The sequence below is a fragment of the Telmatherina bonti genome (assembly GCF_933228915.1).
Source record: "Telmatherina bonti genome assembly, chromosome: 14".
Taxonomy (NCBI): Eukaryota; Metazoa; Chordata; class Actinopteri; order Atheriniformes; family Telmatherinidae; genus Telmatherina; species Telmatherina bonti.
Genome location: NC_136612.1, coordinates 5,925,674 through 5,952,907, shown reverse-complemented (window position 1 = coordinate 5,952,907; position 27,234 = coordinate 5,925,674). Strand labels below are relative to the sequence as shown.

General features: G+C 50.5%; 1 protein-coding gene across 1 annotated transcript in view; it reads right to left on the bottom strand.

The window, feature by feature from the left end:
- wipi1 (WD repeat domain, phosphoinositide interacting 1) overlaps positions 1-27,234 on the bottom strand; it is a 60,862-nt gene that overhangs the window by 1,574 nt on the left and 32,054 nt on the right. The window contains exons 2-8 of the mRNA XM_079252242.1: positions 19,328-19,410; positions 12,144-12,313; positions 10,432-10,528; positions 7,541-7,638; positions 4,825-4,917; positions 4,546-4,616; positions 57-164 (exon numbers count right to left, since the gene is read on the bottom strand). Of these exons, the coding sequence (XP_079108368.1) occupies positions 57-164; positions 4,546-4,616; positions 4,825-4,917; positions 7,541-7,638; positions 10,432-10,528; positions 12,144-12,313; positions 19,328-19,410 (720 nt within the window). The remainder of the gene's footprint in view (positions 1-56; positions 165-4,545; positions 4,617-4,824; positions 4,918-7,540; positions 7,639-10,431; positions 10,529-12,143; positions 12,314-19,327; positions 19,411-27,234) is intronic.

Here is a 27,234-nt window from a genome sequence, read left to right as displayed (position 1 = left end):
ATTCAGCTCCAGCAGAACACAAACATGGAGCATGTTAGCAGCGTGAATGTTCATACCTCGGTCCCACTTGTTCCAGTTTAAAGATATGAACCGTCTCCGTGTTGCTGGAGGCGCAGAGAAACTGGCTATCAAGGCTGAAGGACAGAGAGCTAATGTTCACATACCTGCAGACACACACACATACTGTATGTCAGTGTGGAGCACCGCAGGGCTTCATTCTAAGCCCCCTTCTGTTCTCCTGTACTCGTATTTTGTACCATCATTAGCGGACAACCTACAAATTTATGTGCCCTAAAAGTGTAAAGACGGTTCGGTGGCGCAGCGACTTGACTGTCTTTTAGATATAAAACCTGGATGGCATTAAATTTCCTGCATTTCAATCATAAGAAGACTGAAACCGTTATTTTTGGGGATTCTATGAAAGTCTTTGATGAAACCGGCAATCGACACTATTTGCTGCGAGGATAAACAGTTTATGTCCAGCAGATCCGACTTCAGCTTTATGGGAACGCTCATACTGGGATCTGCACAGACAATTTAACCAGTGACTGATGTATAACTCCAACATGTAAGGTTCTCTTTTATGGAACATTAGTAGGCTCTACACTAAAAGTGGACGTACAAAAGCAGACACCAAAAAGAATCCACATTATGAAACCATGCACCGCACTCCTACCAGCAATTTCACCTTCATAAATCCCACCTGCACCCAACAAGGTCCGCCTCGAGTTCTGCCCTCGACAGTATGTCGTGTGTCGTTCTGTCCGACATTTCAAACACGTTAAGACTATTAAACATGACCTGGAGCCCTGCTCGTTGGGAGGGGTCGTTATTCTCAGGAGGGGCTGGGAGTGAGATGGAGGCCATGCCTCAGTCCAGGCTGTGCAGAACTTGCCTTAACAAACCCCCCCCCCCCCCCCCCCCCCCCCTCCCCTCATAAAATGGGGAGAATGTAAAATTTATTTTTCATCATATCTTCATTTCATGTTCATAAATGTTGGTTTTACCCACTAGTATATACTTACATGCAATATGAAATGTATCAGCTACATTTTCCACCTGCTGACGTTCATTTGACAATAAATTTACACAGACGTTAGTGTCGTGGGGCTCTAGTCTGACTGCCCTAGCAGTGCACCCAAATAGCCAATCATGCAGTGTAACTAGGGCGAATTCATAAATATATGACCAATCAGTGTCGCTGAAATTTCTCGTCTTGGGGCGCTAAAAATATTGCCCCTCAGCAGGAAATGCCGCGATATTTAAGATGTAAAAAAAAAAGAAAAAACAAGAGCGACAGAGAGAGGGCGCGAGAGAGAAGCTTGTGTGGTGCGGTCAGTTTGCGGAGTGATGGCGAGTTTAACGAGCAAGGAGCAATTTCCACCAAATTCGGTGAGATCCTTATTTATTTCCCCCTTTGCAAGAAGGACAATGGAGGAGAAAATCCGTGTTAAGGAATTGGGACCCGACAAGCCCGACCTTAACATTAACCAGCAGACCAAGGAGAAAGGCAAAGTTTACAACCGGAGTTTTTGCAGGAGTCGGTTCGAGCGGAAGTCGTGGCGTACAGGTTGTGGACTCGCCAATGCACTTTTCTGTTTTCCCTGCATTCTTTTTAAAAGTGACAGATGTGATTTAACATGGACACAGTCAGGACAAACCGACTTGAAACACCTCTCCGAACACATCAAGAAGCACGAACGATCAAGAGTTCACATGGAAAACTGCATCAAGCTAGCTGTGCTAGGAAAGATTAGCATAGCAACGCAGTTGGACGACGGACACCGCATTGCGGTAAGAAAGCACAGTATGAGGTTGATAAGAATCGTCATGTTTTATCGAAACTCATAGACTGCATTAAGTTTTGTGGTGCTTTTGAACTGGCATTGCGGGGGCACGATGAAAGGGACACTTCTGAAAACCCTGGAATTTTCAGAGGTTTAGTTGACTTCACGTCCATTGACCGGGACTTGAACGACCATCTTGAAAATACAACTGTTTTTAGAGGCACCTCAAAGACCGTGCAAAGCGAGTTACTAGACTGTATGCTGGCAGTTCTGAGAGAAAAAAAATTGATGAAGTAAAAACAGCTGATTTTTAGCCATCCAAGCTGATGAAACAACTGACATTTCCACACACTGTCAGTTAGTCCTGGTTCTAAGATACATTGACAGAAGCCACAATGTCCAGGAGCGTTTTTACGAGTTTATTAAGCTCTCCAATGCCAGCTCGGACACAATCGCCAGCGCCTTATTAGAAAGGCCGCGCATCATCCTTCCTGAGGGACAAGAAAAGAAGCGGATCGCCCAGGTCTATGATGGGGCTTCAGTGATGAGGGGTGCCACTGCAGGAGTTCAGGACATCTATGGAAATGCTTACTATGTTCACTGTTATGCCCACCAGCTAAACTTAGTAATGCAGCAAGCAACACCTCACATTCCCCAGATCAGTCACTTTTTTTCTGACATTGGGGGATTTTCTTCTTTTTTTTTCCAAGTCAAGCAAGAGAACGGCAGTGCTTGATGAGGTGGTCGCGCATCGCCTTCCAAGTGTATCAGCAACACGTTGGAAGTTCAGCAGTCATGCTGTTAACACAGTGTATGAACACAAGGCTGATCTGGTCAGGTGTTTTGAGACCAAAACTGTCTACCTCTCAGGAATCATCCAGAGATTCATTGAAACCATGCAGGCTATCAGGTAAGCTTCTGTGCACAGTGTTACCCAAATGTTAATTGTCTCTGAATAGACTCTATGTAGCTTAACGCTCAAATACAGTAACTCATCATTTAATACAGTCTTAGAGTTATATTATATGTTAATAAGAATAACCCACAAAGAAACGGTGGACATTGGGAGAAGACAGGAAACACCATTTGGCATTGGAGGTAAACGCTTACTGCTGCCACCTGGTGGACAGAAGAATAACAACTTTTCACCACACTAGCTGTTTGAAATAATGCTACTGACTGAAATATACTTTGTCATGTGATGATATGAATACATGGATCAGGGGTCTCCAACTCCAGTCCTTGTGGGCTATCATCCTGCAGGCTTTGGTGTTTCCCTGCTGTGACACACCTGACCCAAATCAATGTCTCATTAACAGGCAGGTGCAGAAGATGACAACAAGTTGTTGGAGAACCTCTTCATTTGAATAAAGTGTGTTGTACCTGGGAAAACTAAAACTTGCAGGATGGTAGCTCATGAAAACTGGAGCTGGAGACCCCTGGTACAGAGTAACAGAGTACATACTGGCTCATACAATTTAGCTGTTCAGGAAAGGAAAGGAGAATTGCAATCTGAATAATTTTTTTTAACAAGTCTTCACATACAAACAAGTCATTTACTTCCGGTGGTTACTTGCTCTCAGTGTACATTCAGTACAAAAAGTTAAAAAAAATAATTAAAGTCATCAGATATAAATAAAAATAAAAATAATTACTTTTTTTAAAAAAACTATAGAGCTTATTGTTTAAAATAAAATGTCAAAACTTAGTTTTTTACCTTTTTTAAAAAATGACTTATGTTATAGGTATGTGACACCATTATGTGCCGTGCCAAGGAGAGGTTTTCCTTCACCAAACACCTGGTCAGTGCCGCTCTGCTGCAAGGAGACTTGTTCCCAGAACACGACAAGAAGTTCCCAGATTCCCCGCTGGATACTACGGTGGAAGCATATCTCTCACTGGACAAGGCCAGGCTTAAAACAGAGCTGTCCTTGATCTACAGTCATGAAGAGATCCAGAGCTGCAGTGGTGCAGTGGCTCTCTTTCAGGTTCTGAGGAGAATAATCTCCAAGACAGAAACTGTAAGTCTTCTCAACATCCTGATTATCACGCCAATGTCCACATCAGAGTCAGAGAGGCGCTTCTCAACGTTAAAGAGAATAAAAACCTTCCTCAGGAATACAACGGCAGTGCTTTGGCTCTGCTCTCCAGAGAGAAACATCTAACACGGGACATTCTGATTTCAACACCAGAGTCTTTGAGAAATTTGCAAAGTTCCTGTCCAAATAAAACCTGTCCATCCCTTCCACTCAGCTATCACACGATACTCACCTCAGGGACACAAACACATCCTTCTTTCTCTGATTCTCTCACACACTGTTGATTTGTATAAATTCAGTTTAATATTTGACTTATTTGATATTTTTTCTAAAGCATGCTTAGAGTAATATATTGTTGAAAACTGTTTAAGTTTCTTTATCTGTGAAAATGGTGATTTGAGGAGATTAAATCATTACTGTGATTATAATCGTCTGACTGCTGATGTGACTTCTTACACTCGACCAGGCAAAGCAATGTATTGTCGCGTCCGCCCCACCTAGAACATTTTTCACCAGCCGCCCCTGTAAGTCGCTAACTTTGCATGTTTCAGGGCCGGTTTTGTGTGTACGGACCGGTCCTAAATGAGACCCCTGGTTCCAGAAGTCCCCCTGATGATGGTGTTTTCCTGTTGGAGTATCAGGTCTGAGGTCCCATCCGGGACTGAGAGGAGGGGACAGCTGGCTGCTTGCACATCTGAAAAAATGACAGGAAATCTGACCTCTTCATTCCTCGACGAAACTCGAACAGCCGGAGACCCTCAGGGACAGAGAAGACCCGAATGACGGTGCCCTGTAGAGACAAACACCAGCAACCTGCTGTTTACACATGTTCTGCATCCCGGGGACCGAGTCCAGCTTCCCCCATCTGGATCTGGACACTGTGTGGACAGAAGTCTGGCAGAGGGCGTCAGGAGGACCCTGAGGACCCCCAGCGGGCTCACACAGTCGGGACCACCTTGATCCTGGCTGCTAGAAGTGGACATGTTTGTCTTTCTTACCCTCTCTGAAGCGCTGGCGAGTTTAGTGGCTGAAGTGTTGAAAGCAAGAGCTGCCAGGGGGCTGTGATGAGCGGGTACCATGGTAACAGCGCTCTGGAAGACACGGGGAGCACTAGTCAGAGACCGCAGGAGCCACAAAAACCTGGTCTGGACTCCGCTCGGACCCGAACCCAGACTCGGTCTGGACTCCGCTCGGACCCGAACCCAGACCCGGTCTGGACTCCGCTCGGACCCGAACCCAGACCCGGTCTGGACTCCGCTCGGACCCGAACCCAGACCCGGTCTGGACTCCGCTCGGACCCGAACCCAGACTCGGTCTGGACTCCGCTCGGACCCGAACCCAGACTCGGTCTGGACTCCGCTCGGACCCGAACCCAGACCCGGTCTGGACTCCGCTCGGACCCGAACCCAGACCCGGTCTGGACTCCGCTCGGACCCGAACCCAGACCCGGTCTGGACTCCGCTCGGACCCGAACCCAGACCCGGTCTGGACTCCGCTCGGACCCGAACCCAGACCCGGTCTGGACTCCGCTCGGACCCGAACCCAGAACCGGTCTGGACTCCGCTCGGACCCGAACCCAGAACCGGTCTGGACTCTGCTTGGACCTGTCAGTACTACCCAGACTAGACTCTGCTTCCATCAGTACCAGTTCATCTTGACCCGTCTCAGCTTGGTCCGGTTTCTTTCCCGTTATAATTCAGTACCAGGTCTAAAAGGGGCGGGGTTTGTGTGACATCACTGTGACATCAGTGTTGTGTACGACGAGCTCTATAACAACACAGGACCTAGAGACAACCTTGGTCTGTGTCTCGCCGGTCGCCGACCATGAATCGTCTCCATCTGTTGGAACCACTTCCCGTCTGTCTGATCCAGTCCGACCATCGTGGTCCTCAACCCGCCGAGAGTCACTTTGGATCTTTTTCAGCTTCTCTTGCCGCTGCTGGAAACTCCATTGCTAGCCGTAACATCGAGTCGGAAAGCTCATGACAGATTTTTTTCATTTGGTGTCGCTCCATCTGGTTCCCTCTGTATCCTTTCCTCAGCAACCAAAGAAACGTCTCCACCTCGGGGTTGGACCACGGAACAGACTTTTGTAGCGCCATCGTCTGTTGTAACGTAAACAACTTGGAGTCGCTCTTCCAGTGATGTCACTCTCTGACCTCTGATTGGCCACGCCCCTGACCAATAGCAGCATGCAGTCTGGCGACGTCACACACAACCCGACCCAGCTCTCTGAGAACCTGGGCTGAGGAGTTCCGAAACGGTACGGTAAACCAGGACAAAAGCTGAGTGGGAAAGCCTGCAAACCGAGTCGAGGCGAGTTGAGATGAGCTGACACTGATGGAAACGGGACATCTGTTATCATGTTCCGTTTGAGTTGTTTGTGCAGACATGGAGCTTATTCAAAGCTACACATGATGTCTGTCAAGACTCATCCAGACTGGCTTGATGGTGGTCTCAGAAGGATGGAAGTCCTGGTGTATCGGAGACCAGTTCTGAGCCCTGACTGTGGAATCTTGTTTGTCTTGCTGTGTGAAAAAGGCCATGAAGAAGAAAGTCGCGTCTAAGGTCTCTCTGTGACCACTGGTCATGTGACCGACGTCAGCTGTTGCAGGAACACACTGGGTCGGGAAACTCAGGCCTCCTCCAGAATGAGGGGTAGGTCCTGGAGTCTGGACTGAAGGATCCAGGTCACAGGAAATTGGGACAAGAAACCCGGATTTCCTGCAGATTAATAATCTATAAACAACATTGGCTTGTCTCCATGCTGGTGCACAATGGTCCAGTTGACCAGTATATACTGGTTAACCCAGCGCAGCTTGACAAACTGGGGGGACAGTGAGGACAAATGGCACAAACCGTCCCAAAAGGTCCATGTTGTTTAAGCGTCTCTGAGACTTTGTTCTGGTGGAATTTATCAGAAATAATGATGATTTATTGATCTCTGATCTGATGGAGGCGACATCTTTCCACAGTTTTTGCCTCTTCACCAGTAAGACACATAATGGTCTTTCCAGTAATCCCAGCAGCTTCTACTATGGCTTGTAGCTGCAAATAAACTCACCTCAGAGACCTGAAGGACCTGATAGACCTGATAGCAGACCTGAAGGACCTGATAGCAGACCTGAAGGACCTGATAGACCTGATAGCAGACCTGAAGGACCTGATAGACCTGATAGCAGACCTGAAGGACCTGATAGACCTGCTAGCAGACCTGAAGGACCTGATAGCAGACCTGAAGGACCTGATAGACCTGATAGCAGACCTGAAGGACCTGATAGACCTGATAGCAGACCTGAAGGACCTGATAGCAGACCTGAAGGACCTGATAGACCTGATAGCAGACCTGAAGGACCTGATAGACCTGATAGCAGACCTGAAGGACCTGATAGACCTGCTAGCAGACCTGAAGGACCTGCTAGCAGACCTGAAGGACCTGATAGACCTGCTAGCAGACCTGAAGGACCTGATAGACCTGATAGCAGACCTGAAGGACCTGATAGAAGACATGAAGGACTTGATAGACCTGATAGCAGGACTGAAGAACCTGATAGCAGGCCTGAAGGACCTCAAAGACCTGATAGCAGACCTGAGAGACCTGATAGTAGACCTGCTAGACCGACACAACGGTCAAAGATCCTGATGAATAATGATCCTGCAATAAAACTGAGTGTTTCCATGGCAATGAAGGCGATCAATAGGCAGGTTTCTTACCAGACTGTTGGCATCGTACACTATTATCTCTCCGATGGTGGCGCTGCCTGGATACCCCAAGTAGGAGTTGGAATGATTGATGGAGAGAGCACAGAGACCTGCAGGAAGAAAAACCAATCATTTTCTCCACATTATCTAAAGTTGCACTTCAAGATAAACTTTATTGTCCCAGTGGTGTAAGATAGGAGAAAACAAACACAAATGAAGAAATAATAATGTTTCATATTGATAGTCCATCAAAGCCACCATCGGGTGGTGTAATGAGTTACTGTGAGGATCCGTAATTACAGCCACACACAAGGAGTTCTGGACAAATGAACAGTTTATTGGCGAAGGAGAATGAGCAGAGGATCACTCCGGGTGACTGGTCTGCTGAAGAAACCAGGCTCCAGCTGGGAGGTAAACGGAAGGGCAAATTACTCGTCCAGGCAAAGACAAGGCTCGGAGATCCAAAGACAAGCAGGGTCGGTAACCAGAAGATCCGAAAAGCAGCGGTGTCCGTCAAGGGCAAGGCAAGGTGGGTAATCCGGGGGCATGAAGCAGAAGGTCGGCAACTGAGGAACAATCCGTAGAACGCTGGAACACAACTAGACATAGGTCTGATTATTATCTGGCAGAGAAGGAGAGATTGGAGGGAGCTTAAGTAGGCAGTGAGAAAAGGAAACCAGGTGAACTGAATGAGACAGCAGAGGCAATTAGGAAGCCAACAGGTGGATCGAGTTACCAATGATGAGCGCCAGGAGATCAGAATGGCAAAAACATGACAGATGGAGCCCCCATTGGACTGATGGAGCCACCATCAGTCCGATGAGGGCTCCCATCGGGTGATGGAGCCGACATCGGGTGATGGAGCTCCCATCGGGTGATGGAGCCGCCATCGGGTGATGGAGCTCTCATCGGACTGATGGAGCTCCCATCGGGTGATGGAGCTCCCATCGGACTGATGGAGCTCCCATCGGACTGATGGAGCCGACATCGGGTGATGGAGCTCCCATCGGGTGATGGAGCCGACATCGGGTGATGGAGCCGCCATCGGGTGATGGAGCCGACATCGGGTGGTGGAGCCGCCATCGGGTGATGGAGCTCCCATCGGGTGATGGAGCCGACATCGGGTGATGGAGCTCCCATCGGGTGATGGAGCTCCCATCCGGTGATGGAGCCGCCATCGGGTGATGGAGCCGACATCGGGTGATGGAGCCGCCATTGGGTGATGGAGCTCCCATCGGGTGATGGAGCTCCCATCGGGTGATGGAGCCGACATCGGGTGATGGAGCCGACATCGGGTGATGGAGCTCCCATCGGGTGATGGAGCTCCCATCCGGTGATGGAGCCGCCATCGGGTGATGGAGCTCCCATCGGGTGATGGAGCTCCCATCGGGTGATGGAGCCGCCATCGGGTGATGGAGCTCCCATCGGGTGATGGAGCCGACATCGGGTGATGGAGCCGACATCGGGTGATGGAGCTCCCATCGGACTGATGGAGCCGCCATCGGGTGATGGAGCCGCCATCGGGTGATGGAGCCGCCATCGGGTAATGGAGCCGCCATCGGGTGATGGAGCCGCCATCGGGTAATGGAGCTCCCATCGGGTGATGGAGCCGCCATCGGGTAATGGAGCCGCCATCGGGTGATGGAGCTCCCATCGGGTGATGGAGCCGCCATCGGGTAATGGAGCTCCCATCGGGTGATGGAGCCGCCATCGGGTAATGGAGCTCCCATCGGGTGATGGAGCCGCCATCGGGTAATGGAGCTCCCATCGGGTGATGGAGCCGCCATCGGGTAATGGAGGTCCCATCGGGTGATGGAGCCGCCATCGGGTAATGGAGCTGCCATCGGGTGATGGAGCCGCCATCGGGTGATGGAGCCGCCATCGGGTAATGGAGCCGCCATTGGGTGATGGAGCCGCCATCGGGTAATGGAGCCGCCATCGGGTGATGGAGCCGCCATCGGGTAATGGAGCTCCCATCGGGTGATGGAGCCGCCATCGGGTAATGGAGCTCCCATCGGGTAATGGAGCCGCCATCGGGTAATGGAGCCGCCATTGGGTGATGGAGCCGCCATCGGGTAATGGAGCCGCCATCGGGTAATGGAGCTCCCATCGGGTGATGGAGCCGCCATCGGGTAATGGAGCCGCCATCGGGTGATGGAGCCGCCATCGGGTAATGGAGCTCCCATCGGGTGATGCAAATAATCTAATGTTACGAGAACAAAAGCACATATGTTCAGATAAAAAAAAAAAAACAAACATTCATCCTTGCAAACCTGATGATTACGGCAGTCAGCGCTCTGATTGCAAACCTAACAGAGCGAGAGAACGGTGACACTCTGGACGTGAGGCTGAAAACTGCACCTGTTAACTGGAGGATCCCAGGTTTCAGAACGTTTTTGTAAACATGCAGACAGCAGTTTATGTGGTGGAACATTTCAAACTGAACATTTGGATAACAGCAAGGCTGCAACAAGAGGTCTGAATCTGTGAACACGTCAGGGTGAAACTCTGTAAGATGCATGCTGCACGCATGAAATGTAAACAAGGACAAAGTTCTGCTTTTTTCAGGTTTCCAGTTTTCAAACACAGATTTTTAAGGTTTCAGAAGGTTTTCTTTTGGTTTCAGATTACGGCAAGATTCTGGTCCCAGAGAAGAGACAGAAACGCTGTCTGGACCTGTCTTCTCGTCTCTGGACAGCTGAAGGACAGATCATGTGTGATTCATACGTCTTTGGAGACACATCCTCTCCGTTCAACAGATTTTGTTCTGAATCTGGTCATGTTTGTTTATCATCTCCCTAAAGCCGCTGAGTGAGACGGAGACAGAACCTTCTGACTCAACCGGACCTCGTTGTATTGGACCTGTTATCAGCTGGAGGACGTGTCTCTGTGTTTTACTGTACCAGAGGGGTTGGAAGGAACGTTGAGCAGGGTCTTCAGCAGCTTCATGTCTTTGATGTTGTGGATGTAAATGGACTCTTCAAGGCACACCACCAGTCTCTGCAAGACACGGCAGTCCAGCAGGACGTCAAGGCAGACAAAAGCATGGAGACCGCATCACAGCTGGTCTCAGGTTAGTCTAAGATGGTCTCAGCTGGTCTAAGATAGTCTCAGCTGGTCTGAGATAGTCTCAGCTGGTCTAAGATGGTCTCAGCTGGTCTAAGATAGTCTCAGCTGGTCTGAGATAGTCTCAGCTGGTCTAAGATAGTCTCAGCTGGTCTAAGATGGTATCAGCTGGTCTAAGATGGTCTCAGCTGGTCTAAGATAGTCTCAGCTGGTCTAAGATGGTATCAGCTGGTCTAAGATGGTATCAGCTGGTCTAAGATGGTATCAGCTGAGACCATCTAAGATGGTATCAGCTGGTCTAAGATAGTCTCAGCTGGTCTAAGATGGTCTCAGCTGGTCTAAGATGGTCTCAGTTGATCTAAGATGGTCTCAGCTGATCTAAGATGGTCTCAGCTGGTCTAAGATGGTATCAGCTGGTCTAAGATGGTTTCAGCTGATCTAAGATGGTATCAGCTGGTCTAAGATGGTCTCAGCTGGTCTAAGATGGTCTCAGCTGGTCTAAGATGGTATCAGCTGGTCTAAGATGGTCTCAGCTGATCTAAGATGGTATCAGCTGATCTAAGATGGTATCAGCTGGTCTAAGATGGTTTCAGCTGATCTAAGATGGTATCAGCTGGTCTAAGATGGTCTCAGCTGGTCTAAGATAGTCTCAGCTGATCTAAGATGGTCTCAGCTGGTCTAAGATGGTCTCAGCTGGTCTAAGATGGTCTCAGCTGATCTAAGATGGTATCAGCTGGTCTAAGATGGTCTCAGCTGATCTAAGATGGTCTCAGCTGATCTAAGATGGTATCAGCTGGTCTAAGATGGTCTCAGCTGGTCTAAGATGGTCTCAGCTGATCTAAGATGGTCTCAGCTGATCTAAGATGGTCTCAGCTGGTCTAAGATGGTCTCAGCTGGTCTAAGATGGTTTCAGCTGATCTAAGATGGTCTCAGCTGATCTAAGATGGTCTCAGCTGGTCTAAGATGGTCTCAGCTGATCTAAGATGGTCTCAGCTGGTCTAAGATGGTCTCAGCTGGTCTAAGATGGTCTCAGCTGGTCTAAGATGGCCTCAGCTGGTCTAAGATGGTCTCAGCTGGTCTAAGATGGTCTCAGCTGGTCTAAGATGGCCTCAGCTGGTCTAAGATGGTCTCAGCTGGTCTAAGATGGTCTCAGCTGATCTAAGATGGTCTCAGCTGGTCTAAGATGGTCTCAGCTGGTCTAAGATGGTCTCAGCTGGTCTAAGATGGTTTCAGTTGCTTTTTGGATCCATGACTGAACAGGAGTTTTAAGTCGTATAGAAAAAATGAACAAACTTTGTCTGGAAAAGTTTCCGTCGTATTAAACATTTAGTAATATTGTGGGTCTGCTGGTCCGGTCAGCAGAAATTCCACTGGTTAAACTGGGGATATTATGCACAGCAAAAACCTTCTAGGATCTGGGACTGAATATTAAACAGCTGATCTATGTCCAGCACATCTATGTCCATTTGATTTATGTGGGTCATAGATGGAAGTACAGTGGAAGGCCCTCGGCCAGCTGAAGATGGAGGACATCCAGCCAATCACTGACCTGCCTGTTGAGCTGGACGGCCAGGATGCTGCTGGGGTAGCTGTAGCTGCAGATCTCCATCCCTTTCTTGAAGTGGTAGATGTTCATGCGTTGCGGCATGGCAGCGCTCACCACCACGACCAGACTGCTGGAGAACAGACGCTCCACGATGTAAACATCTGGAGTCTCTGCTAAGCAGACGGAGAGAACAGAGCGGCATCAAACCACCGGCTGCGTGGACGGCTGGATGAAATCCTGACCAGCCCAGGATCAGGACACCTCCAACTGATCCCAATTTGAACTGGGTCTGAGACAGAAGACGGCTCAGATCGAGCGGATATGCTCAGAATAAACTATAGCAAATGAGGATAAGCCAGACTGAAGTGGAATAAACTACAATAAACCAGAAAAATAAAGAAGAATAAACCAGAAAAATAAAGAAGAATAAACCAGAAAAATAAAGAAGAATAAACCAGAAAAATAAAGAAGAATAAACCAAAAAAATAAAGAAGAATAAACCAGAGAAATAAAGAAGAATAAACCAGAAAAATAAAGAAAAATAAACCAGAAAAATAAACCAGAAAAATAAAGAAAAATAAACCAGAAAAATAAACCAGAAAAATGAATAAACCAGAATAATCTAGAGGAGTATTTCTCAGTCCAGCAGCCTCCTTCATGAATCTGTATGTAGCAACGATGACTCCAGGCGGCGTATGAATGGAAAACAGGAAAACTTCCCGGTTCCTAAAGCAGAGCCTGTTTCCCTTCTTCCATCAGGATCAACAGTAAACCTGGAGCTTCTGGTCCCGCCCACATGTCTAGAAAAGCTCAGGCTGATAAATATTAATCATCTCATTTCCATGATGCTCAGCAGGGAAAAAGCAGGAGGAGGAATTTTCTGGAATGTGAGGAAGAAATTCTAGCAGACCAGGTTGTAAAATGTAAAACTATGTGATGTGGTGGAGGCGGGAGGGACATCAGCACCGCCAGGAAGGCAGAGGAGCGTCAGCAGGCGTCTCGTCTGACCCCCGGACACTTCCAGAAAGGACCAACAAGCCGTCACACATTAAAGTGGAGGGAAAAGGAGTGAAAAATGAGGCGTCTCTGACTCCAGTTTATTTACTGGGAACATACTGGAGTTCCTCTGTGTCCCTGCTGGGTTTGCAGACGGGGACGGGGGGGCAGTGAGGACCACCCAGCAGAAATGAAACTAGGAGAAAAAGTTGAATAAATGAGAATCCTCCACCTCTTGTGTTGCTTCACTTCCAGATGTAAAGCAGCCGTTTGGTTCCAACATGACAATGGGAGGTCGTCTGGTCTCCACCTTTACTGCCCTGGTATGCAGCGCATGTCCTGGTTCAGCCTGGTTCAGCCTGGTTCCTCCTGGTTAGGCCTGGTTCCTCCTGGTTCATCCTGGTTCCTTCTGGTTTAACCTGGTTCAGCCTGGTTCCTCCTGGTTCGGCCTGGTTCCTCCTGGTTCAGCCTGGTTCAGACTGGTTCCTCCTGGTTCGACCTGGTTCCTCCTGGTTTAACCTGGTTCAGCCTGGTTCCTCCTGGTTCAGCCTGGTTCCTCCTGGTTTAACCTGGTTCAGCCTGGTTCCTCCTGGTTCAGCCTGGTTCCTCCTGGTTCAACCTGGTTCCTTCTGGTTTAACCTGGTTCAGCCTGGTTCCTCCTGGTTCGACCTGGTTCCTCCTGGTTTAACCTGGTTCAGCCTGGTTCCTCCTGGTTTAACCTGGTTCAGCCTGGTTCCTCCTGGTTCGGCCTGGTTCCTCCTGGTTTAACCTGGTTCAGCCTGGTTCCTCCTGGTTCAGCCTGGTTCCTCCTGGTTTAACCTGGTTCAGCCTGGTTCAGACTGGTTCCTCCTGGTTCGACCTGGTTCCTCCTGGTTTAACCTGGTTCAGCCTGGTTCCTCCTGGTTCAACCTGGTTCCTTCTGGTTTAACCTGGTTCAGCCTGGTTCCTCCTGGTTCGACCTGGTTCCTCCTGGTTCATCCTGGTTCCTTCTGGTTTAACCTGGTTCAGCCTGGTTCCTCCTGGTTCGACCTGGTTCCTCCTGGTTCCTCCTGGTTCCTCCTGGTTCGACCTGGTTCCTCCTGGTTCATCCTGGTTCAGCCTGGTTCCACTTGGTTCGACCTGGTTCCTCCTGGTTCGGCCTGGTTCAGCCTGGTTCCACCTGGTTCAACCTGGTTCCTCCTGGTTCATCCTGGTTCAGCCTGGTTCCTCCTGGTTCAGCCTGGTTCGGCCTGGTTCCTCCTGGTTTAACCTGGTTCGGCCTGGTTCCTCCTGGTTTAACCTGGTTCAGCCTGGTTCCTCCTGGTTCGGCCTGGTTCCTCCTGGTTTAACCTGGTTCCTCCTGGTTTAACCTGGTTCGGGTGGTTCCTCCTGGTTCGGCCTGGTTCCTCCTGGTTTAACCTGGTTCAGCCTGGTTCCTCCTGGTTCGGCCTGGTCCCTCCTGGTTCAGCCTGGTTCCTCCTGGTTCAGCCTGGTTCCTCCTGGTTTAAACTGGTTCCTCCTGGTTCGGCCTGGTTTAACCTGGTTCGGCCTGGTTTAACCTGGTTCAGCCTGGTTCTTCCTGGTTCAGCCTGGTTCCTCCTGGTTTAACCTGGTTCCTCCTGGTTCGGCCTGGTTCAGCCTGGTTCCTCCTGGTTCAGCCTGGTTCCTCCTGGTTTAACCTGGTTTGGCCTGGTTCAGCCTGGTTCCTCCTGGTTTAACCTGGTTCAGCCTGGTTCCTCCTGGTTTAACCTGGTTCCTCCTGGATCCACCTGGTTCGGCCTGGTTCAGCCTGGTTCCTTCTGGTTTAACCTGGTTCAGCCTGGTTCCTCCTGGTTTAACCTGGTTCGGCCTGGTTCCTCCTGGTTCGGCCTGGTTCCACCTGGTTCGGCCTGGTTCAGCCTGGTTCCTCCTGGTTCAGCCTGGTTCCTCCTGGTTCGGCCTGGTTCCTCCTGGTTTAACCTGGTTCAGCCTGGTTCCTCCTGGTTTAACCTGGTCTCTCCTGGTTTAACCTGCTTCAGCCTGGTTCCTCCTGGTTCGGCCTGGTTCCTCCTGGTTTAACCTGGTTCAGCCTGGTTCCACCTGGTTCAGCCTGGTTCCTCCTGGTTTAACCTGGTTCAGCCTGGTTCATCCTGGTTCAGCCTGGTTCCACCTGGTTCAGCCTGGTTCCTCCTGGTTCGGCCTGGTTCCACCTGGTTCGGACTGGTTCAGCCTGGTTCCACCTGGTTCAGCCTGGTTCCTCCTGGTTCAGCCTGGTTCCTCCTGGTTCGGCCTGGTTCAGCCTGGTTCCTCCTGGTTCGGCCTGGTTCCTCCTGGTTCCACCTGGTTCGGACTGGTTCAGCCTGGTTCCACCTGGTTCAGCCTGGTTCCTCCTGGTTCGGCCTGGTTCCTCCTGGTTCGGCCTAGTTCCACCTGGTTCAGCCTGGTTCCACCTGGTTCAGCCTGGTTCCTTCTGGTTTAACCTGGTTATGCCTGGTTCCTCCTGGTTCCTCCTGGTTTAACCTGGTTCGGCCTGGTTCCTCCTGGTTCGGCCTGGTTCCACCTGGTTCGGCCTGGTTCAGCCTGGTTCCTCCTGGTTCAGCCTGGTTCCTCCTGGTTCGGCCTGGTTCCTCCTGGTTTAACCTGGTTCAGCCTGGTTCCTCCTGGTTTAACCTGGTCTCTCCTGGTTTAACCTGCTTCAGCCTGGTTCCTCCTGGTTCGGCCTGGTTCCTCCTGGTTTAACCTGGTTCAGCCTGGTTCCACCTGGTTCAGCCTGGTTCCTCCTGGTTTAACCTGGTTCAGCCTGGTTCATCCTGGTTCAGCCTGGTTCCACCTGGTTCAGCCTGGTTCCTCCTGGTTCGGCCTGGTTCCACCTGGTTCGGACTGGTTCAGCCTGGTTCCACCTGGTTCAGCCTGGTTCCTCCTGGTTCAGCCTGGTTCCTCCTGGTTCGGCCTGGTTCAGCCTGGTTCCTCCTGGTTCGGCCTGGTTCCTCCTGGTTCCACCTGGTTCGGACTGGTTCAGCCTGGTTCCACCTGGTTCAGCCTGGTTCCTCCTGGTTCGGCCTGGTTCCTCCTGGTTCGGCCTAGTTCCACCTGGTTCAGCCTGGTTCCACCTGGTTCAGCCTGGTTCCTTCTGGTTTAACCTGGTTATGCCTGGTTCCTCCTGGTTCCTCCTGGTTTAACCTGGTTCGGCCTGGTTCCTCCTGGTTCGGCCTGGTTCCACCTGGTTCGGCCTGGTTCAGCCTGGTTCAGCCTGGTTCTTCCTGGTTCTGCCTGGTTCCTCCTGGTTCGACCTGGTTCCTCCTGGTTTAACCTGGTTCAGCCTGGTTCCTCCTGGTTTAACCTGGTCCCTCCTGGTTTAACCTGCTCCAGCCTGGTTCCTCCTGGTTCGGCCTGGTTCCTCCTGGTTTAACCTGGTTCAGCCTGGTTCCTCCTGGTTCGGCCTGGTTCCTCCTGGTTTAACCTGGTTCCACCTGGTTCAGCCTGGTTCGGCCTGGTTCCTCCTGGTTTAACCTGGTTCAGCCTGGTTCCTCCTGGTTCAGCCTGGTTCCACCTGGTTCAGCCTGGTTCCGCCTGGTTCCTCCTGGTTCGGCCTGGTTCCACCTGGTTCGGCCTGGTTCAGCCTGGTTCCACCTGGTTCAGCCTGGTTCCTCCTGATTCGGCCTGGTTCCACCTGGTTCGGCCTGGTTCAGCCTGGTTCCTCCTGGTTCGGCTTGGTTGCACCTGGTTCGGCCTGGTTCCGTCTGGTTCGGCCTGGTTCCACCTGGTTCGGCCTGGTTCCTCCTGGTTTAACCTGGTTCCACCTGGTTCGGCCTGGTTCCTCCTGGTTCAACCTGGTTCCGTCTGGTTCGGCCTGGTTCAGCCTGGTTCGGCCTGGTTCAGCCTGGTTCCACCTGGTTCAGCCTGGTTTCTCCTGGTTCGGCCTGGTTCCTCCTGGTTTAACCTGGTTCAGCCTGGTTCCTCCTGGTTCAGCCTGGTTCCACCTGGTTCGGCCTGGTTCAGCCTGGTTCCACCTGTTTCAGCCTGGTTCCTCCTGATTCGGCCTGGTTCCTCCTGGTTCGGCCTGGTTTAACCTGGTTCAGCCTGGTTCCACCTGGTTCAGCCTGGTTCCACCTGGTTCGGCCTGGTTCCTCCTGGTTTAACCTGGTTCCACCTGGTTCGGCCTGGTTCCTCCTGGTTTAACCTGGTTCGGCCTGGTTCCGTCTGGTTCGGCCTGGTTCCTCCTGGTTCAGCCTGGTTCGGCCTGGTTCAGCCTGGTTCCACCTGTTTCAGCCTGGTTCCTCCTGATTCGGCCTGGTTCCTCCTGGTTCGGCCTGGTTTAACCTGGTTCGGCCTGGTTCCACCTGGTTCGGCCTGGTTCAGCCTGGTTCCACCTGGTTCAGCCTGGTTCCACCTGGTTCGGCCTGGTTCCTCCTGGTTTAACCTGGTTCCTCCTGGTTCGGCCTGGTTCCACCTGGTTTAACCTGGTTCCTCCTGGTTCCACCTGGTTCGGCCTGGTTCCGTCTGGTTCGGCCTGGTTCAGCCTGGTTCCACCTGGTTCGGCCTGGTTCCTCCTGGTTTAACCTGGTTCCACCTGGTTCGGCCTGGTTCCTCCTGGTTTAACCTGGTTCGGCCTGGTTCCGTCTGGTTCGGCCTGGTTCGGCCTGGTTCAGCCTGGTTCCACCTGGTTCAGCCTGGTTCCACCTGGTTTCTCCTGGTTCGGCCTGGTTCCTCCTGGTTTAACCTGGTTCAGCCTGGTTCCTCCTGGTTCAGCCTGGTTCCACCTGGTTCAGCCTGGTTCCACCTGGTTCGGCCTGGTTCCTCCTGGTTCGGCCTGGTTCCACCTGGTTCGGCCTGGTTCCGTCTGGTTCGGCCTGGTTCCACCTGGTTCGGCCTGGTTCCTCCTGGTTTAACCTGGTTCCTCCTGGTTCGGCCTGGTTCCTCCTGGTTTAACCTGGTTCCTCCTGGTTCGGCCTGGTTCCGTCTGGTTCGGCCTGGTTCAGCCTGGTTCCACCTGGTTCAGCCTGGTTCCACCTGGTTTCTCCTGGTTCGGCCTGGTTCGGTCTGGTTCGGCCTGGTTCAGCCTGGTTCGGCCTGGTTCCACCTGGTTCGGCCTGGTTCCGTCTGGTTCGGACTGGTTCAGCCTGGTTCCACCTGGTTCAGCCTGGTTCCTCCTGTTTCGGCCTGGTTCCTCCTGGTTTAACCTGGTTCCACCTGGTTCGGCCTGGTTCCTCCTGGTTTAACCTGGTTCCTCCTGGTTTAACCTGGTTCAGCCTGGTTCCTCCTGGTTCCTCCTGGTTTAACCTGGTTCCTCCTGGTTCAGCCTGGTTCCTCCTGTTTCGGCCTGGTTCCTCCTGGTTTAACCTGGTTCCACCTGGTTCGGCCTGGTTCCTCCTGGTTTAACCTGGTTCCTCCTGGTTCAACCTGGTTCAGACTGGTTCCTCCTGGTTCAGCCTGGTTCCTCCTGGTTTAACCTGGTTCCTCCTGGTTCAGCCTGGTTCCTCCTGGTTCAGCCTGGTTCCTCCTGGTTTAACCTGGTTCCTCCTGGTTCAGCCTGGTTCCTCCTGGTTTCTCCTGGTTCGGCCTGGTTCGGTCTGGTTCGGCCTGGTTCAGCCTGGTTCGGCCTGGTTCCACCTGGTTCGGCCTGGTTCCGTCTGGTTCGGACTGGTTCGGCCTGGTTCCACCTGGTTCAGCCTGGTTCCTCCTGTTTCGGCCTGGTTCCTCCTGGTTTAACCTGGTTCCACCTGGTTCGGCCTGGTTCAGCCTGGTTCCTCCTGGTTCAGCCTGGTTCCTCCTGGTTTAACCTGGTTCCTCCTGGTTCAGCCTGGTTCCTCCTGGTTTAACCTGGTTCAACCTGGTTCAGCCTGGTTCAGCCTGGTTCCTCCTGGTTCAGCCTGGTTCCTCCTGGTTTAACCTGGTTCAACCTGGTTCAGCCTGGTTCAGCCTGGTTCCTCCTGGTTTAACCTGGTTCCACCTGGATCGGCCTGGTTCCTCCTGGTTTAACCTGGTTCCTCCTGGTTCAACCTGGTTCAGCCTGGTTCCTCCTGGTTCAGCCTGGTTCCTCCTGGTTTAACCTGGTTCCTCCTGGTTCAGCCTGGTTCCTCCTGGTTTAACCTGGTTCAACCTGGTTCAGCCTGGTTCCTCCTGGTTTAACCTGGTTCCTCCTGGTTCAGCCTGGTTCCTCCTGGTTTGGCCTGGGTAAACTGGTTAAACTGGGTAAACTGGGAGAACTAGGTTGCAGGATGCTCCATACTGACCGCTCTCATGAATACAGTCCAGTTTTTCCACCATGGTCAGAGAAAACAGCTTGTAGCCGGTCCGAGTTCCCACAGCCAGAGACCTGCAACACACACACACACACACACACACACACACACACACACACACACACACAATGAATCCTACTCACATAGAGAGTAAATGTGTTCAAATAAACTAGACTTTCTTTCAGGAGGAAATTCAGATGAAGGATCCCGTCCTTCAGATCTCCCACATCTGGATCTTCCACCTGAACATCTCCACATCTGCATATTCCACCTGAACATCTCCTCCACATCTGGATCTTCCACCTGAACATCTCCACATCTGCATTTTCCACCTGAACATCTCCACATCTGGATCTTCCACCTGAAAATCTCCACATCTGCATCTTCCACCTGAACATCTCCTCCACATCTGGATCTTCCACCTGAAAATCTCCACATCTGCATCTTCCACCTGAACATCTCCACATCTGGATCTTCCACCTGAACACCTCCACATCTGTATCGTCCACCTGAAAATCTCCTCCACATCTGCATCTTCCACCTGAACGTCTCCACATCAGCATCTTCCACCTGAACGTCTCCACATCTGGATCTTCCACCTGAACATCTCCACATCTGGATCTTCCACCTGAATATCTCCTCCACATCTGGATCTTCCACCTGAATATCTCCTCCACATCTGGATCTTCCACCTGAACATCTCCTCCACATCTGCATCTTCCACCTGAACATCTCCACATCTGGATCTTCCACCTGAATATCTCCTCCACATCTGCATCTTCCACCTGAACATCTCCACATCTGCATCTTCCACCTGAACGTCTCCACATCTGGACCTTCCACCTGAACATCTCCACATCTGGATCTCCCACCTGAACATCTCCACATCTGGATCTTCCACCTGAATATCTCCTCCACATCTGGATCTTCCACCTGAACGTCTCCACATCTGGATCTTCCACCTGAACATCTCCACATCTGGATCTTCCACCTGAACATCTCCACATCTGGATCTTCCACCTGAATATCTCCTCCACATCTGCATCTTCCACCTGAACATCTCCACATCTGGATCTTCCACCTGAACACCTCCACATCTGTATCGTCCACCTGAAAATCTCCTCCACATCTGCATCTTCCACCTGAACGTCTCCACATCAGCATCTTCCACCTGAACGTCTCCACATCTGGATCTTCCACCTGAACATCTCCACATCTGGATCTTCCACCTGAATATCTCCTCCACATCTGGATCTTCCACCTGAATATCTCCTCCACATCTGGATCTTCCACCTGAACATCTCCTCCACATCTGGATCTTCCACCTGAACATCTCCACATCTGCATCTTCCACCTGAACATCTCCTCCACATCTGCATCTTCCACCTGAACATCTCCACATCTGCATCTTCCACCTGAACATCTCCACATCTGCATCTTCCACCTGAACATCTCCACATCTGCATCTTCCACCAGAACATCTCCACATCTGGATCTTCCACCTGAAAATCTCCACATCTGCATCTTCCACCTGAACATCTCCTCCACATCTGGATCTTCCACCTGAACATCTCCCAATCTGCATCTTCCACCTGAACATCTCCTCCACATCTGGATCTTCCACCTGAACATCTCCACATCTGCATCTTCCACCTGAACATCTCCACATCTGGATCTTCCACCTGAACATCTCCACATCTGGATCTTCCACCTGAATATCTCCTCCACATCTGGATCTTCCACCTGAACATCTCTACATCTGCATCTTCCACCTGAACATCTCCTCCACATCTGCATCTTCCACCTGAAAATCTCCACATCTGCATCTTCCACCTGAACGTCTCCACATCTGGATCTTCCACCTGAACATCTCCACATCTGGATCTTCCACCTGAATATCTCCTCCACATCTGGATCTTCCACCTGAACATCTCTACATCTGCATCTTCCACCTGAACATCTCCTCCACATCTGCATCTTCCACCTGAAAATCTCCACATCTGCATCTTCCACCTGAACATCTCCTCCACATCTGGATCATCCACCTGAACATCTCTACATCTGCATCTTCCACCTGAACGTCTCCACATCTGGATCTTCCACCTGAACATCTCCACATTTGGATCTTCCACCTGAACATCTCCTCCACATCTGCATCTTCCACCTGAACATCTCCACATCTGGATCTTCCACCTGAACATCTCCACTTTTGGATCTTCCACCTGAACATCTCCACATCTGGATCTTCCACCTGAACATCTCCACATCTGCATCTTCCACCTGAACATCTCCTCCACATCTGCATCTTCCACCTGAACATCTCCACATCTGGATCTTCCACCTGAACATCTCCACAGCTGCATCTTCCACCTGAACATCTCTACATCTGGATCTTCCACCTGAACATCTCCACATCTGGATCATCCACCTGAACATCTCCACATCTGGATCTTCCACCTGAACATCTCCTCCACATCTGGATCTTCCACCTGAACATCTCCACATCTGGATCATCCACCTGAACATCTCCACATGTGGATCTTCCACCTGAACATCTCCTCCACATCTGCATCTTCCACCTGAACATCTCCACATCTGGATCTTCCACCTGAACATCTCCACATCTCCATCTTCCACCTGAACATCTCCACATTTGCATCTTCCACCTGAACACCTCTTCCACATCTGCATCTTCCACCTGAACATCTCTACATCTGGATCTTCCACCTGAATATCTCCACATCTGCATCTTCCACCTGAACACCTCTTCCACATCTGGATCTTCCACCTGAACATCTCCACATCTGCATCTTCCACCTGAAAACCTCTTCCACATCTGGATCTTCCACCTGAACATCTCCACATCTGCATCTTCCACCTGAACACCTCTTCCACATCTGGATCTTCCACCTGAACATCTCCACATCTGCATCTTCCACCTGAAAACCTCTTCCACATCTGCATCTTCCACCTGAACATCTACATCTGGATCTTCCACCTGAACATCTCCACATCTGCATCTTCCATCTGAACACCTCTTCCACATCTGCATCTTCCACCTGAACACCTCTTCCACATCTGGATCTTCCACCTGAACACCTCTTCCACATCTGCATCTTCCACCTGAAAATCTCCTCCTCATCTGGATCTTCCACCTGAACATCTCCACATCTGGATCATCCACCTGAACATCTCCACATTTGGATCTTCCACCTGAAAATCTCCTCCACATCTGGATCTTCCACCTGAACATCTCCACATCTGGATCTTCCACCTGAACATCTCCTCCACATCTGCATATTCCACCTGAACATCTCCTCCACATTTGGATCTTCCACCTGAACATCTTCTCCACATCTGGATCTTCCACCTGAACATCTCCACATCTGGATCATCCACCTGAACATCTCCACATTTGGATCTTCCACCTGAAAATCTCCTCCACATCTGGATCTTCCACCTGAACATCTCCACATCTGGATCTTCCACCTGAACATCTCCTCCACATCTGCATATTCCACCTGAACATCTCCTCCACATTTGGATCTTCCACCTGAACATCTCCTCCACATCTGGATCTTCCACCTGAACATCTCCACATCTGGATCTTCCACCTGAACATCTCCACATCTGCATCTTCCACCTGAACATCTCCACATCTGCATCTTCCACCTGAACATCTCCACATCTGGATCTTCCACCTGAACATCTCCTCCACATCTGCATATTCCACCTGAACATCTCCTCCACATTTGGATCTTCCACCTGAACATCTTCTCCACATCTGGATCTTCCACCTGAACATCTCCACATCTGGATCTTCCACCTGAACATCTCCACATCTGCATCTTCCACCTGAACATCTCTACATCTGGATCTTCCACCTGAACATCTCCACATCTGGATCATCCACCTGAACATCTCCTCCACATCTGCATCTTCCACCTGAACATCTCCACATCTCCATCTTCCACCTGAACATCTCCACATCTGCATCTTCCACCTGAACATCTCTACATCTGGATCTTCCACCTGAACATCTCCACATCTGCATCTTCCACCTGAAAACCTCTTCCACATCTGGATCTTCCACCTGAACATCTCCACAGCTGCATCTTCCACCTGAACACCTCTTCCACATCTGCATCTTCCACCTGAACATCTCTACATCTGGATCTTCCACCTGAACATCTCCACAGCTGCATCTTCCACCTGAACACCTCTTCCACATCTGCATCTTCCACCTGAACATCTCTACATCTGGATCTTCCACCTGAACATCTCCACATCTGCATCTTCCACCTGAACACCTCTTCCACATCTGGATCTTCCACCTGAACATCTCCACAGCTGCATCTTCCACCTGAAAACCTCTTCCACATCTGGATCTTCCACCTGAATATCTCCACATCTGTATCTTCCACCTGAACATCTCCACATCTGTATCTTCCACCTGAACATCGCCTCCACATCTGGATCATCCACCTGAACATCTCCACATCTGGATCTTCCACCTGAATATCTCCTCCACATCTGGATCTTCCACCTGAATATCTCCTCCACATCTGGATCTTCCACCTGAACATCTCCACATCTGCATCTTCCACCTGAACATCTCCACATCTGCATTTTCCACCTGAATATCTCCTCCACATCTGGATCTTCCACCTGAATATCTCCTCCACATCTACATCTTCCACCTGAATATCTCCTCCACATCTGGATCTTCCACCTGAACATCTCCACATCTGCATATTCCACCTGAACATCTCCTCCACAACTGGATCTTCCACCTGAACATCTCCTCCACATCTGGATCATCCACCTGAACATCTCCTCCACATCTGGATCTTCCACCTGAACATCTCCACATCTGCATCTTCCACCTGAACATCTCCACATCTGCATCTTCCACCTGAACATCTCCACATCTGCATCTTCCACCTGAACATCTCCACATCTGGATCTTCCACCTGAACATCTCCACATCTGGATCTTCCACCTGAACATCTCCTCCACATCTGGATCATCCACCTGAACATCTCCTCCACATTTGGATCTTCCACCTGAACATCTCCTCCACATCTGGATCTTCCACCTGAACATCTCCACATCTGCATCTTCCACCTGAACATCTCCTCCACATCTGCATCTTCCACCTGAACATCTCCACATCTGCATCTTCCACCTGAACATCTCCTCCACATCTGGATCTTCCACCTGAACATCTCCACATCTGGATCTTCCACCTGAACATCTCCTCCACATCTGCATATTCCACCTGAACATCTCCTCCACATTTGGATCTTCCACCTGAACATCTCCTCCACATCTGGATCTTCCACCTGAACATCTCCACATCTGGATCTTCCACCTGAACATCTCCACATCTGGAATCCACCTGAACATCTCCACATCTGGATCTTCCACCTGAACATCTCCACATCTGCATCTTCTACCTGAACATCTCCTCCACATCTGGATCTTCCACCTGAACATCTCCACATCTGGATCATCCACCTGAACATCTCCACATCTACATCTTCCACCTGAACATCTCCACATCTGCATCTTCCACCTGAACATCTCCTCCACATCTGCATATTCCACCTGAACATCTCCTCCACATTTGGATCTTCCACCTGAACATCTCCTCCACATCTGGATCTTCCACCTGAACATCTCCACATCTGGATCTTCCACCTGAACATCTCCCCATCTGCATTTTCCACCTGAACATCTCCTCCACATCTGCATCTTCCAATTGAACATCTCCACATCTGGATCTTCCACCTGAACATCTCTCTCCACATCTGCATCTTCCACCTGAACATCTCCACATCTGCATTTTCCACCTGAACATCTCCACATCTACATCTTCCACCTGAACATCTCCACATCTGGATCTTCCACCTGAACATCTCCACATCTGGATCTTCCACCTGAACATCTCCACATCTGCATCTTCCACCTGAACATCTCCTCCACATCTGGATCTTCCACCTGAACATCTCCACATCTGCATCTTCCACCTGAACATCTCCTCCACATCTGGATCATCCACCTGAACATCTCCACATCTGCATCTTCTACCTGAACATCTCCTCCACATCTGGATCTTCCACCTGAACATCTCCACATCTGGATCATCCACCTGAACATCTCCACATCTACATCTTCCACCTGAACATCTCCACATCTGCATCTTCCACCTGAACATCTCCTCCACATCTGCATATTCCACCTGAACATCTCCTCCACATTTGGATCTTCCACCTGAACATCTCCTCCACATCTGGATCTTCCACCTGAACATCTCCACATCTGGATCTTCCACCTGAACATCTCCCCATCTGCATCTTCCACCTGAACATCTCCTCCACATCTGCATCTTCCAATTGAACATCTCCACATCTGGATCTTCCACCTGAACATCTCTCTCCACATCTGCATCTTCCACCTGAACATCTCCACATCTGCATTTTCCACCTGAACATCTCCACATCTACATCTTCCACCTGAACATCTCCACATCTGGATCTTCCACCTGAACATCTCCACATCTGGATCTTCCACCTGAACATCTCCACATCTGCATCTTCCACCTGAACATCTCCTCCACATCTGGATCTTCCACCTGAACATCTCCACATCTGCATCTTCCACCTGAACATCTCCTCCACATCTGGATCTTCCACCTGAACATCTCCTCCACATCTGGATCTTCCACCTGAACATCTCCTCCACATCTGGATCTTCCACCTGAACATCTCCACATCTGCATCTTCCACCTGAACATCTCCTCCACATCTGCATCTTCCACCTGAACATCTCCACATCTGCATCTTCCACCTGAACATCTCCACATCTGCATCTTCCACCTGAACATCTCCACATCTGCATCTTCCACCTGAACATCTCCACATCTGCATCTTCCACCTGAACATCTCCACATCTGCAATTTCCACCAGAACATCTCCACATCTGGATCTTCCACCTGAAAATCTCCACATCTGCATCTTCCACCTGAACATCTCCTCCACATCTGGATCTTCCACCTGAACATCTCCCAATCTGCATCTTCCACCTGAACATCTCCTCCACATCTGGATCTTCCACCTGAACATCTCCACATCTGCATCTTCCACCTGAACATCTCCACATCTGGATCTTCCACCTGAACATCTCCACATCTGGATCTTCCACCTGAATATCTCCTCCACATCTGGATCTTCCACCTGAACATCTCTACATCTGCATCTTCCACCTGAACATCTCCTCCACATCTGCATCTTCCACCTGAAAATCTCCACATCTGCATCTTCCACCTGAACGTCTCCACATCTGGATCTTCCACCTGAACATCTCCACATCTGGATCTTCCACCTGAATATCTCCTCCACATCTGGATCTTCCACCTGAACATCTCTACATCTGCATCTTCCACCTGAACATCTCCTCCACATCTGCATCTTCCACCTGAAAATCTCCACATCTGCATCTTCCACCTGAACATCTCCTCCACATCTGGATCATCCACCTGAACATCTCTACATCTGCATCTTCCACCTGAACGTCTCCACATCTGGATCTTCCACCTGAACATCTCCACATTTGGATCTTCCACCTGAACATCTCCTCCACATCTGCATCTTCCACCTGAACATCTCCACATCTGGATCTTCCACCTGAACATCTCCACTTTTGGATCTTCCACCTGAACATCTCCACATCTGGATCTTCCACCTGAACATCTCCACATCTGCATCTTCCACCTGAACATCTCCTCCACATCTGCATCTTCCACCTGAACATCTCCACATCTGGATCTTCCACCTGAACATCTCCACAGCTGCATCTTCCACCTGAACATCTCTACATCTGGATCTTCCACCTGA